We start from the raw sequence: 15132 nt of genomic DNA, 5'->3' as shown, positions 1-15132 counted from the left end.
ATTGAAAGATTTTCAAAAGGCACTTTTTCATGAGATCAACTGCAACTGTAAATAATTTGCCGATGCTAAGATTCACTTTGCTTTGGCTTATGGCATAGACAGACGGCAACGTTAATCCGCATGAAAATTGCACCCTGACAGACGGCGATATTGCGGTTTAAGTGAGCCGAGAACTCGTGGGTGCAAATCTCGCGGCCAATAAATTTTTTTTTAAGTTTTTACATATTATTACATATAGTTCCTGTGAACTTTTTAATAAAAATTTTTAACTCTAAGAAATTATATTAAAGAAACTTGTAATAATAATATGAAATAAAAAAAAAACAACTAAAATAAAATATGTAAAAAAAAATTCTAATTTTAAAACTTAATTTTGAAAATTGGCCGGAACGAGTATTGAATCCGGGCCCTACCTGAATTGTAGTACGCAGTTTTCACCACTTGGCTATCGTGGATGCCAAACCCATTCGCTTTGTTTGTTTACTTAATTGCTCCCTTTATTTTTCATTCACAATAGAAAACAGCCGGCCGTTTTGATCAGAGTTGTTATCGAAAATGCGCCTGATACGCATTAATTTTGAGAATTATCTCTGGCACTTAATCTGGAACAACTACAGTTAATTCCCGACATAATTACGTATAAATGAATTGATCCGGATTAACGCTGCCGACTGTCTATGCTTTTCGAATCAGTACAAAAAATGCAAAATTACATTGTGGAACAATTTTCATGTTTTTTAGTGTAGTCAGTCCCCAGGAGGGGATTTCTCTACATCTTATCACGATTTCTTTTTGTGGTGGGTAAAAATATTCACTTTTTGGTCAAAACAGTTATTTGCCTACTTCGTAAATGCATCAATGTAAAGCCTCAGTCTCATTTATTTCCGAACTATAACTGAAAAAATGAAATGTCCAAATTAAAGTGGCTGATTCTTTGCATTGATGTATTGATTTCTAACTAGAAATGCCGTTTTTAAATCGAAGATCGATTAATCGAGCCCTTCCGATTCGATTTTTCGTCGATCCAAAAAAATAGATTTTTTCTCAATTGATGCATATATTATTACATTAGAAAATCTAGAAAATTATAATCAAATTTTGATTCTTATTTAACAAAAAATAGCCAAAGCGCAAATTGGAGCAAAATTATATTGAAAAGCATTTCTGGGGATGCAGTTTTGTAGCCCATTCGATTCTAGTATAATAAAGTGCATTCTTCAAGTGGCTACGAAATATCGTTGATTCTTGGCAATTACTATTTTTTCTATGCCAGGCATTTTATTCATATGAAAATTTTGTCAAGCATATTTTGTATGGATGAAAATGCGCTACAAAACTGCATACTTAAATTTTTTCCAAAAAGTGTAATTATTGAGTGAAAAATGCAGTTAGCGAAAACAGAAAAATATTATATTTTTTGGTCTAATAACAAATTGTTGAATATGAAAACAAAAAAAAAATAAAAAATTAAAAAATCTGTATTGCGAAAAAATCTGTATACGAAAGCTTTATTGGGCTAATGTTTGTAATTTCAGTGCTGGTCAGAAGGTAGTATTTTGTTTCTTCAAAAAAATTAGGTAAAAGGCATTTTATGTGAATAGATCTTGGGAGATCGATTTAGTTTTTGACGATTACTTCCTGCATCGATTTTTTTTTTCATTTCGATTCGAATCGATTTAATAGTAAAATTTAACGATACATTTTTTTGTAGAACCTCTTAAATATACTATAGATATTTGTCACCCCTATTTTTCAAGAAGTTTTATGTAAGTTCTTCCAAAAAGGATGGTAAGAGGGTTAATATGTTCTACGAATATATTAAGCAGGAAATTTCACTAGCGCACTGCTTGCGTTAAATTTGGGGTAGTCACAATAATCTGTGTCGGCAACAATTTTTTTCACATTTTTTTGAACCCTTTAAGCCCGCTGTTACGACTATTTTTGACCTCTTCTGAAAAATTAAAAAAAGGGCAGTTAGAGGCTTAGAATTTTCAACAAAATTATTAGGCGAAGTCTTTAACTGGAAGTCATTGCTAAGATACAATAAAGATGTAATGATTAAAGATGGGAGTGTTGAATGAACTAACATTTTTCATTACACCCTCGAAGAGAAGAGGCAAAGGTTTAAAATTTTTTTTGAAGAAATTGCTTTTTGAACTTAACCATAGGTCTCTGAAGATTAGATATTAATTGCTTTTTTCTGCTTAAAGCTTTTAAAGGGTCAAAAGTACCACTTACGTAGGAGTTAAGTGGCTTAAAGTTTTAAGAAAAAAATGCTCGCTTAATTTTCTATACATATACAGCTCTCTGAAAACCATAGTTTTAATAAAATTACATATCGTCACCTGAAATGCGTAACATCATCGTCACTGAAAAGCAAAAAGTCGTAACTTATAAAAAATTCAAAATTCACCTTTTGATTGCTATGATGGATTTCATCAAATTACAACTCCCCACATTGTTTTATGAAAAAAAAATAAAAATTAGTCACGCCTTTTCCATTTCAGTGGCGATGTTGTTACGCTATTTTGCATTTCAGGTGACGATATATAATTTAGTAATTTTTCTAACCAAGAAGTAGAAACTTTTACCGATAAGCTGCAGCAAACTCCTTTGAGGATATGAATCCTAACGTTTGGACATTAATTCCTTTAGGTCCTGACTGGTTATTGCCCAGTAAAAAATTGCGCAAGGTTTCGAGGCATAGAATGTAAGTTCGGAGTGTAAAAAATAGCAAGGTGTAGACAAATCGTACTAGTCTGATTAATTTAGTATATAGACTTTTTTTTTCTACAAATACTCCAAATTGTGCGCCGCACATAGGGACAAATCGACAATATAGGACGACAAAAATCCATATACTCCATATGTATTTGACAGATTTCAATGAAATTTGGTATTTAGGGATTTTCATCATCACTGATTTCGAATATTAAACTAAATTTCCAAAATTCACATTGGCAGATCCAATATGGCAGACGATTTATTAAAACATGTCTATATTGTTATGAAGCTTGGTATCCAGAGATTTTCGTCGTCACTGATTTCGAAATTCATATTCAATTTCAAAAATCAAAATGGCGGACCCAATATGGCGGACGTATTCTTCAAAAATGTTTAAATTTTTATGAAGCTTGGTATTTACTCCATATTTATTTGACAGATTTCAAGGAAATTGAAATTAGGGATTTTCGTCGTCACTGAATTCGAATATTAATTTAAATTTCCGAAATTCAAAATGGCGGTTCCAATATGGTGGACGATTTCCTCAAAAATATATAGATTGTTATGAAGCTTGGTATCCACAGCTTTTCGGCGTCACTGATTTCGAAATTGATATTTAATTTAAAAAAATCAATACGGCGGATCCGATATGGCGGACGATTTCCTCAAAAATGTATAGATTGTTATGAAGCTTGGTATCCAGAGATTTTCATCGTCATCGATTTCGAAATTGATATTATATTTTTAAAAATTCAAAATGGCGGATCAAATATGGCGTCCTGAACAATAGACGTTTTTTACGTTTTTTACAATAGACGTTGTTTGAAAATTTAATTTCAATTTCGTAATCAAAGATAACGAGGATCTCGGAATATCAAGTTTCATAACAAACTATAATTAAAAAAAGTGGTCCACCATATTGGATCCGTCATTTCGATTTTTGAAAATTTAATATCAATTTCGAAACCAGTGGCGACGAAAATCTCTGGGTACCAAGCTTCATAATAATCTATAAATTTTTTAAGACATCTTCCGCCTAATTGTGCACGCCATTTTGAATTTTGAAAATTTGATATCAATTTCGAAATCATTGACAACCAAATTTCATTGAAATCTGTCAATTACATATGGAGTAAACATCTTTTTCCTCCTATATGCTCGATTCGTCCCAGTAAACGATTTAAGAAAGATGTGCTCTATCTATTGAAGGGGCAAAAGGGGGGACAAGTTCGTGATATTTTTACATTGGCAATTTGTTGGATTTTCGAACTGTTGACTCATTGGAACTTTTTTTATAACGCTAACTAATATTAAAATTTCAAAATTTTTTTTCAATAAAAAAGGCAATTTATAAAATAAAATTTACAAATAACTATATTATTAACAAAAATCGCAAAATAAAGTACACACCTCACACCTCATTTTCCATGTTGACAAAACTATTATTATATTTTATCATCGCTTCAAACAAAAAATTATTTAATTCGACGCACGATAGAAACCCCAACTTTGCGCTTCTGCTAAAGCTGCTGAGTTGCGTTAAAAGTCAAAATTTGTGTGTTACATTATGGACTGGTTTATAAGGAGTATTAGAAATGTATGTGTGATAAGATTTAAAGACTTTTGTTTTTCTATTTTTGTCGTCGTAATAAGTCACTGTGTCCTTATGTGCGCCGCTATAAAAGTATTTGTATATATCTAAAAAGTTTTTGGAGTACAAATTTTTCCCGCGCAACTCATTTGCTAATTTGTCTTTTAAAATACCGTCTAAAGCCTTCCGCGCACAGAGCTGTCCTGGGAGACGAGTTGATCAGCAAGCTGATAGGCGATAAAACAACAAACATGGAGCATACATTAAACAAAAAAAAAAAAGCTTAGGGGACGCACAGACAAAGCGCTTATGGCTGGGATGAGGGATGAACTTAAGTACCATAAGCAAGCTGATAAGCTCTAAGTAAACAAACCCACTGTTTAGATGCAAGCGCACAAGAAAGGGCTTAGCTAAGCTAATAATCTTGGCTTAGCTCTTTCTTGTGCGCACTTGGATGTAAGCGGTGAGTTTATTGTTCAGATTGCCTTTCAGTTCATCTCTCAGCTCAGCAAAAAAGGGCTCTATGTGTGAAAGTGTGGCCAGGTTAGTCGTTTTGAAGCTAGATTTTGCAGTCATATATTTGCTCTAGCCCCGGAACTTTTGTTCTAGCTTGGTGGATTTTTTTATAGTGTTGCGGAGAACTATCCACATATGTTTAATGCTCTTTTTCTTTTCGGAAATTCAAGTAGCCAAGATGCAAGTGTAATTGAATTGCAATGGTAAATCTTTAAAGCAAAGCATAATTATTTCTGTACTAGGAGATCTTCCAATAGGCTGCTCCAGGAAAGGGAGTGTTTTTAAAGCAACGGATGTCAAATAAAGGAACGAATTGGTATGGGCGTGTATAATTTTAAAAATAAGTTTTTTTTTTTGTAAATTTTCACCTTCTAAGAGAAGCCATATCAGAAGGCCTGAAACTCTGGCATTTCCGATCGAATATAAGATATCAGAAAAAAGGCTTCCTTTTTTTGATTATTCCGACTGGGTAATTTTGAGCGAAACAATTTAAAATTAAAATACAATTTTTCAGCATAAAAGTTCTGACTTTTCTTGGCTTATCTTTTCACTGCCTCTAACTTTTTGTAACCTTGTTTTATAGTCAATTTAGCTCAATTTTTAGTGAACATTTGGTCACACTAGCGCTTATAATCCTGCTGGTCAAATCATCTTCCAGCTCAACTGTAAGCGCGCGCGGGGTATACATTTTTTAGTGGTTTTCTAAGAAAAAGTGCTTTTGATTGATAAAATTACTAAATTTAGCTTATTTCTAAAATTTTCTACTTAAATATCAGGATAATGATATTCTCTCAAGATGCCGGCAGTCAAAATCCACACCGAACCATTTTTAGCAGTTTTAATGGCAGTTACTAAATTGTAGGCACAATTTTCCGGGCTTTGATTGTTGCACAGGGTTTTAGGCAGCGGTGGCATGCGCTCAAATGTGGTCACCGCCTCCATGCGTAGAGATGCGATCATTGCGGTTTCCGTAGTGCTCGGACAAATTGTGATGAAACCAACTTTTGTTTGACTATAATAATATGGATCCTGCGAAAATATATTTAATAAAGTAAGCGAGTATTCAATACATATGTACCTACATAATTCAAACATACATTCATATGTACATTTGTATTTAAAAATATGTCACAACTCACTGCGAGCGCTCTAGTAAAACCATTGACACCATATTTTGACGCTGTATAAACAGCATAAGCACCATAAGCATCCAAGCCGACTATTGAGGAAATATTCACAATCAGGCCGCCATGACCACCTTTCGATTTGTCCATCAGACGCAAAGCCGCAAAAGTGCTGTAAATGACACCGAACTGGAAATATGTATATATATTAGAGCGGGTCACAAAAAAAAAATAGTTCAATTCGTTCCGAGCGATTTTGAAGTCCCACTATGAGAGTATTTAAGGAGTTTAAAAAAACGTTTTTTAGACACCCTGTGAAAACAGTTAAATCGATTTTTTTCTTTTACTTACATATTTATTTGCTGACCCATTTCCCTAGAGGATATACATGGTGAAGAGCGCATTGGTTATATATATTGGTTTGCCAAGCTTAGTGCACACTGGGAAAGTTTCGACTTATTTTGTAAATTATTTTTAGCGAATTGAATATTTTTTTCACTACTTGGAGCGGATTTTAGAAAAGATTTTCTAGACCTGAATAAAAAAAACTTGCATGTTTATCAGCGAATAGTGAGTGTTGAAAAAAGGTTTTTTCGGTTAAAATTTTTTTTTTTTTTTTTTGATAGCAGCCGCCATATTGGTTTGGCCATTTTGAATTTCGCCATTGTGCCATCAGAATAGTATTCAGTGACACAAAAACCCGTACCCTTTCTAGGAAATTGGATAAGATACGAGTTTTTATTAGCAGCCGTTTTATTGTGTCGGCCATTTTGAATTTCACGATTCTAGTAAAATCGAATTCAACGATCTTAAAATTTAAAAACATTCTTATTACCTTTGAAATCTGAAATTTGTAACCAATAAAATATTACAAATATTTACATATGTAGTTTGATTTTTTTAAGTTTATAGACATTCACCATATGTTGATAAAAATAAATTTTCTTTAATTCAAGCTTATACAATATTTTCTAAAATTTCTTCCAAGTTAAAAAAAAAAAATAATTAAACTCGCTAAAAAATGTACTCATCCAGTAATTTTTGAACAAAATCAGTCGAAAATTTCCCACTGTGCGATGGAATACAGCTGTAAATTGTTTATCCTCATTATCTTAAACGCTTTGCCGATGGCGACATAATGAATTTGTATGAGTTTGACAGATGAAAAAGAAGAGGAAGAACCTTATCTGTCGCTCGAAAAATAGAAAGACATCTAACCTGGCCACAACCACTGTAGCTTGTAGATCTGTCACCACCAAAATAATTTAGGGGATTCCCTTAAACTCGTAAAGTCTTGAGCTATATAAAACTCGTAAATTTACGAGACTTTTATGGGATTTCTTTTCAATAATATATAATAAATTTTATTCAACAATTTTTATTGAGCTTGAGGCCGTTTTTAATTAAAAACTTATTGTGGAAAAGCAACAATAATTTGAAAAAAATAGTAGAAGTATAAAATTTTCCGCCCCACGGCAACATCGAAGTTTACGAGGTCATTTTCGCATCAAATTTGCCTCGTAATTTTACGACACGCTCGTAAATAGACCTTCATAAAAATTTTGACAGTTCTTTTATGAGGCTCGCAAATTTACGAGCTTTACGAGGGTTTTACGAGTTTAAGGGAAGAACCCTATTATCTACATAAGAGTACATGTTAAAATAATTTGACAGATGTAGCCCGTCGCCCATCGTTTTCAATGTTTTTAAGCATACTTATTACAGGCTAACCTAATATTCACGCACGCCGCCAATTTACTGTCAAAAATTTCTCATGCACATACAACTTGTATGGGACCAACCGAAATTGAACGGCGTGCGTATGAAGCTAACTCAATTTCCAATTTTTGTTCTGCGTGACATTTTGATTTGACGTTTCGCTCAATGAAATCAAATGCAAACGCACGCAAGCCAATTTCGAGTGACGCAAAGAAACAAATTCGACGGCGTGCGTACCAAAACGCAAGACGCGAATATTAGGTTAGCCTGTTAGCCGAGAGCGATACAGCCAACTCGAATCCCGAAAATATTTACAAAATTACTAGTAAATAGTTAGCTGTTGTTTTATGAAAAAGAGTTGATAGTTTTCTTCAAAATGGCTTATAATTTGACATCAAGAATATTTCTCTGACACATAATTGGGCAATTCACAAGGTGTCGTATTTGTCGTGTTTGTCGTGAAGTCATGATATTTCATGACAGTTGTAAAAATGTTGTTATAGTTTTGTGAAGAAAAATAACACATGACGATACAACTCTGCAACCTATGTTTATTCGGTGTTATGTGAGGTTAAGTGCTGAGATATAATAAATAATCGTAACAGGTGTTCACAACCGTCGTGTTTTAACACAACTTTTGTTAGGAAAATATAACTTCACAACACCTTGTGAATTGCCCAAATATTGCGTACGGGGGTTTAATTTTTATAAAAATTACCATAACTTGCAAAGTTTATGAGACATGACAAGCTCTACATATACAACTCTAGGCTTTCTTAAAAACTTCATCATTTACAGACATCGAACATCAATTAAAAAATTTATAGAAAAAAAATCGATTTAACTGCTTTTACAGGGTGCCGAAAAAATTATAGTATTTACTTTCCTGGAATACTCTCCTAGTTAGTGTTCAAAATCGCTTGAAATTTTTTCGGCCCATACATCGTGATACGGCCTAATGTATTTACAAATAAATATGTGTAAATATTAACGTTTATTAGTGAGTATGTAACAATTTGCACGTAAACACGATTAGATGCATACGCTGTGTAACAACAAAGAAGAAATAAATAAATATGCTTCTTGCCTGCATATCTACACCCACTCTTTTTAAATATTCACAATGCTTTGCAAGCTAAATTTTTTTGTTATTTATTTACAAAAATATGGTTCATGCTATAAATAAAACCATATAAATAAAAGTTTCAAACTTTATACAAAATTAAGGGAAATTCAACGAATATTCATAAAAATTTTAAACTTTTTAATCAGAATTAAAAAAAAAAATTTGGTATGCCGATTTATAGTACAGCTTGAAATGGCAAAGAATTCGCATTGATTTTTAATAATATTTTTGCTGAGTGTCTTATGCATTTTTCTCCATACAAAATATAATAAGCGCAATTTTTTGCTTGCAAAATATTGCGAATATTTAAAAAAATAATAGATTTACGCAGATATAAGTACGTGTGCAGGCAAGTGTGCATTAGGGTGGTCAGAAAATGCATGTGACAAATATAAGTCGGAATTTTAATGCTATCACGCCGTAGTATTGTTCTATATCGTAAAAATATATACCGGTTATTTTTATTTCGAAATCAAAAAATATTCGGAGGACGCGCAAAGTGCTCAAGGGTTTTCAGAATTATTGAAAATCAATATTTTTCAGTCGGAAAACTCTTTTTCTCTTCAGGGAGCTTTCAGTAATAATAGTAAAATATTTATTTTACCATTTTTTGATACTAGCGATTTTTTATGTCCACACCATTGCACTTTTTGGGGATTTTAGGCGACCTATAAAAATTTTAATATTGAAAAATGGTTAAATAAACCACTGGGTAATATTACTGAAAGTCTCCCGGAGAGAAACAAAGTTTTCCGATCGAAACATATTGATTTTCATTAGGGATGTGCGATTAATCAATTAATTAATCGAAATCTGATTAATTCATTAATCAAAAGATAATAATAATTAATCAAAGAATAATTAATCAAAAAACTGATTACTCAGCAACCTGAATAATTGTTGCTTTATTGTGTTTTTTGTTTGTGTTTGGCATTACATTTTTGTTAAGAAGAAAATTATCGTGTTATATTAGTACAAAAAAAAATTTAATTTGCTGTGAAAGGAAACTCGAAAAAAATGAGCAAAGTTACTCAGATTTCAAATAATTTTTTATACAGTAATTAACTACTTACGATCTCATTAATCAGTGTCTGATTAAACACATTTTTTATTAATCAGAATTATGATTAATTAGTAAATTATTTAGTCGATTAATCGCATATCCGTAGCTTTCATGAATTCAAGAAAAATTGTTTTTCTCCCCATAAAAAATATGTACATGGAAAACTTGGAGCGCTTTGAGCGACCTCTAAATATTTTTTGGTTTAAAAATAAAAAGAGAGGGTTAAAATTTTTTTCGGTGTTGAACAATCTCACCCCCGAGAGCATTAGAATTCCGACTTTACTTATTTCAGACCACCCTAATGTACATATGTACATAAGAATGCAATTCAACTGCCATCATTCTGGTTATATTTCTACAGCAAAAAAAAAAGAAAAACTCACCAAATTAATTTGTATTGTGCGTTCAATTTCATGCTCATTCATTATCCCGCTACCGTTTACCACAATATCAAATCGGCCCATGGTGTCATGCGCTTCTGTAAAGGCACTTTCGATATTCTCCACATCTGTCAAGTCCAGCTTGATGTAGAATACATTGGCAGCTTTGTTGATGGCTTGTAGTGTTTCAAGCATTTCAGGATCCTCCACCACATCTAAAATTGCCAAATTCTAATTGGAATGTTATTACATATATTCTTCTTTACTTATTAGGAGAGATCTCACTTAATTTGTTATGTGAATGAGAATGTTCAGTACTCACAGCCACCCCTTGTTCCAGCAGGCATTTGCAACTACAGTAGCCAATACCACCAAAGCCACCAACATAAATAACATTTTTATTTTTCAAATCCATATTGCTGGGATTTGCTGATTTTATTAGAAGTTTTTTTTTTTGTTTTTTGGCCGAACGGCGATCGCGTGTGTAATTACTGATCGCCAATTTCGCTTGCCGGTTGTCGCTCACTCTACTTCTAATTTGGAAGTGATACGCTGGGGTGCGCGTGTTCATACGAAAGTAGGGGCAGCAGTACTTTGCAAATAGGAACAGTCAAACTTTGATATATTTATCAATTGATATGTACAAAAAAAAAAGAACACAGATTACAAAAAATACATATATATTTTAGAAATTTTATAATTTCTATTAAGCACTGTTTTAACTCTTTTTTCACGCATATACTACATATCAAATATGTAAAAAATAAAGTACTCTTTAGCAATAGCCGCAAAGCTTTGTCGGACTCTCGCCAGCCATTTATTGCACAATATTTCTCTTTTGATTCTTTCTGTGGCTTCCTTGTCTTGCTTTTACTTACATACTTATTATACTTAGTTGCTTCATTGTTTTCAATTATCAAATTTGGTTTTGTGCGTCAAATTCGTAACCAATAATGAAATGAACAACAAGTGTTCGGTTCGCGCTCAATTGAGCTGGGTTCTGAGCACAGTTTGTTGTGTATTCTTGGATTTTCTTTTATACATACATACTCTATACATATAAATATATGTGTATGTATGTATGTGATACTTAAGCTGAAACTTAGCTGGGGATGTGTTGTATGTCTAGTAAAAAATCTTTTGTCAAAACAAATTTCGCCAAAATGCATAGTGCGAAAAATAAAACTGTTATGTTCGTATCTAATGTACTTATCTGTTAAAAGCTTGATTGTTAAAAAAAAGCCTTTAAAGTGTTGTATAACAATCTATTGTTAGACTTAAATAGCTTCTTGGGAGTTTTCAGCGGATGGACAAAAAAAACAACAATTTTTCTTAATATTTCAACTTTGACCATCGCTAACTTCAAAAAATTCTATGCAAGTGGCTTTATAAAATGGAACATTGAAATTACATTTCGTTTTAATATAATTCAGTTTCATTTTTTTTAGTAAATTGATTTGTTAATCTTTCCGTGCATTTGACGCGATACTTCAAATTTAGCTTTTTCTAAAGCTTTTTTTAAGAAATTTTCAGTTGTTAAAATAGCAGAGAGTGCTGAAATTTCTAGTTTATTTCTTGTTTTATTCAAATTGATTTGGGAAAATATTCTTTTCTCTTTGCTTTGGCGACTGGAATGCAAAGGAGAGCTGAAACCCTTAGTTGCAAATGAGGAAACGCTGCTCTTTCATCCGACCGAAATATACATTTCAATTTATACGTTCAATTCGGAAAAACTGTAATTTGTACTAGGAGGGAATTTAAACAACTGTAAGCTTGTTTAAAAAACTATAAATTGGCTTTTTATAAAATTTTGGAAAAAAGTTTATTGACCTCAAATAGTACTAGTACTAGCATAGTATGCACCAGTAAGAGGGCCTTATGAATAAAAAGTAAGCAATTGCTTTTTCTTAAAATTTCAGACCTTTTACTGGATTTATTCAAATAAATTTAAGTAAAAGGTCGGAAAATAAAAAAAACGCAATTGCTTAGTTTCTATTCATAAGGCCCAGTATTTCGATTAGAAAGGTTGTCCCCCTTTTGTTATTTTCCATCATACCTTCGGCATCTACAGTCGGATCTTAAATGCTGATATATCGATGGTTTTGTCTAGAAGAGGAAAGAATTTTTTGTGTGCCAAAGCTCATTGACCCTCATACCGCGTTCTAGTACTTACCGACTAGATCTCAGTTTTCATCACCCTAATATCAGTTAATCAAAGCTTACAAAAAATCATTAAACTTTTGCAAATAAAGTATTTTAATTATTTCAAAAGAATTATTTTAAAAAGTTTTTTATTACCGAATGCAGGTGTCACTAGGGATGGAAAAAAATAATCACTTAATCGATCATTTGATTAATCACAAAATAATATCAGTATTTTTAGCGGCGATAATTAATTAATATTTAACAAAGTTTGAAAAAACAAAAGTTTTGATAAGCGGTTGCGTTTCTCGGTGGCTTTAGCACCGGTTTTTACAAAAAAAGCCGCTCAGCTGGCACTAGGGCTTTCAACATTTTCTAAGGTATTTATAGTACACTTTAAAAAAAAAAATGAAAAAATATAGTACACTGCAAATAAATATATGTAGTATTTTATTTAAACGAAAAAGTAAAAACGCTTTTCAAGCACTATATATTTATTAGGGCGGAGTAATTTGTTCGGAGCAAAGTTTTCAAAGGAAGCGTACAGCAAATTCCAATTCTTCGGTTAGTTCTGAGTAAAAATGGCGAACGAAAAAAATACCAAAAATTACGTAAGACACTCCCAATTTTCAAACGAAACAGCAGTATATTGTAAGAAGAAACACACAAATTTTTGTGAATGGAAAATTAATTTCCTTCAGAAAAAATTGTAACACACTGATGTGTCTTTTAAAAATTGGGAGGGTCAAACCTCATTTCTGATGTACGTAAATGTAGTTTGTTCACCATTTTTGCTTAGAATCGAACGTACACTTTTTTTCGAAATTAAATTACTCCACCCTAGTATACATACATACATATTTTTTCTTTGCGCTCTTGGCAGTTTTTAAAAGAATTGTTAACTATGAAAGTATCATATCGTCGATGTTTTTGCAAAACCGCAAATCGAGCAGTTGCAAAACCACCTAAATCGCCGTTGTGGCTAAAATGAGATTTGGTAACCCTGAACTCCAGGCATCGATATTTATGCATAAAAATCGTAAAATCGTTATTAAAACAACAGATTTGTAAAATAATAGCTAGTGAAAATTTCGCCTCTAAAAGCAATGCCTATAAAGAAAAACTGTGGTTGTTCACGCTCTGGTAAAAAATAATTATGCTGTCTAACGTAAAACCCAGAAACTTTCACCTCCTCCCTCTAGAAAAATATTGGACTAAATCGAAAAAAAAAACAATTTTTTACTTTGATCACTTCACATGGAATCGCTTACGTGTACAAGGAAAGCTTTTGGGTTCAGGTTTAACAGTATTGTGTTTATTGTGGTTTAACTATTATAAATACATATGTGTGTACGAATATATCCATTTACTTATATACAGTTTTATAAACATACTTATTGTTTATACTGTGGTTAGAAGATCATATTGTTACCGAAACCGGTAGACAATTTTGTAATTTTGTAAACTTAAAAGTTTAAGCTAGGTATGCTAAATTAAGTTTTGCAACAAAACCAACTTGACATAATTTCAGAAAGACATAATGCGGTTGGTATGTACATTTATGCCTATCTACATGCTTATAAAAATACCACATTCATATGTACAAATATGTATGTATTAGGGTGTACCAGAAAGTAAAGAGATTTTTCTTGCGAAATTCTATGTGCGTAGATACCATCTACATTAGACTGTGTCAAATAAAATGTATGTTTTTTTCGGTCCCAAATGAAAGTTTCGTTGACGGCCACAAAAAAAAAAATTGTGGCAAAATTGCAGTCCTCTACCTTCTGCTAGCGTTCGAAAAAATAAGAATTTTTCTTGGTAAAAATTTTTCTACGTTGAAGTTTGAAGTTGATTTTTGGCTTTTTTTTGTTTTCTTCCATACAAAGTGCGCTTATTTGTGTTTATTCTTTATGAAAAAATATGTTTCATTAAATTTCTCATTTTGGCTAGCGCAAATGTTTGTGACGCCCAATTAGTCTGCCACGAGCTTTCAAATTTAGTGTGATAGTTATAATTGAATTTTTTTGTGGGCTAGATTGTATTTAGTGTTCTGATAATATTTTCCTTTATTCTTACTATTATATACCTAAATGTTGAGATTAGTGGGCAATGTTTCCCATAATTTAAATAATTTGTGATGAACTACACATACATACATGCATACATACATACATATAATACGGGTATCAAATGTAAGGTACCCTATCAGAAAGTGAGGGGTAAGGTACAAATCATTAACTGGGTATGTCAGCCGTTCCTATCGAGTTAAATTTCTATAAAGTTCCTAAAAGCAATGTGAAGGTTCTAGCGTATTCTACTGTAGACTTCTCTGTATTATTGTAATGATTTTTTTATCGGTTTCTATTTTAAGTAACTTGCCTTCGTGTTTGTAATTTTCATAAACAATTATAATTACATTGGAGTGTACATTAGGGTAGTCCAAAAATGCATGTGAAAAAGTAAAGTCGGCCTAAGATTTTTCTATACCGAAAAAATATTCCACTATTTTTTTTATTTTGAAATAACCAAAATTTAGAGGTCACTCAAAGCACTAAAATTTTTCCCCGTATTTTATATTGGAAAAAACCACTTTTCGTAGAAATGGTATAGAACTCTTGAAAGTCAATATTTTTCGATAGGAAAACTCTGTTTCTCTTCAGAAGACTCCCAATAATAACACCCACCCGTTTTATTTAACGATTTTTTCATACTAAATATATGTATTTTACAGGTCAGCCAAAAAC

At 32.1% G+C, this 15132-nt stretch overlaps 1 protein-coding gene across 2 annotated transcripts; it reads right to left on the bottom strand.

The window, feature by feature from the left end:
• Positions 1–3067: 3067 nt before the first annotated feature.
• LOC118747326 (alcohol dehydrogenase-like) lies at positions 3068–10768 on the bottom strand. 2 transcript variants are annotated; one of them, XM_036481364.1, is made up of 4 exons: positions 10566–10768; positions 10247–10474; positions 5971–6144; positions 3068–5860 (listed from the first exon to the last, which is right to left on the bottom strand). In XM_036481364.1, the coding sequence occupies exons 1-4, from the start codon at positions 10656–10658 to the stop codon at positions 5597–5599; spliced, it is 759 nt and encodes a 252-aa protein (XP_036337257.1). In that variant the 5' UTR covers positions 10659–10768; the 3' UTR covers positions 3068–5596. The 2 variants fall into 2 exon arrangements, with proteins under 2 accessions (XP_036337257.1, XP_036337258.1); XM_036481365.1 differs by having other exon boundaries at positions 10247–10458.
• Between the last annotated feature and the right edge of the window lie 4364 nt (positions 10769–15132).

This window comes from Rhagoletis pomonella, unplaced genomic scaffold (assembly GCF_013731165.1).
Source record: "Rhagoletis pomonella isolate Grant_MI unplaced genomic scaffold, Rhpom_1.0 Rhpom_scaffold_00011, whole genome shotgun sequence".
NCBI classification, from domain to species: domain Eukaryota; kingdom Metazoa; phylum Arthropoda; class Insecta; order Diptera; family Tephritidae; genus Rhagoletis; species Rhagoletis pomonella.
The sequence above is the reverse complement of the archived record's forward strand: the minus strand, read 5'-3'. Positions and strand labels throughout refer to the sequence as shown.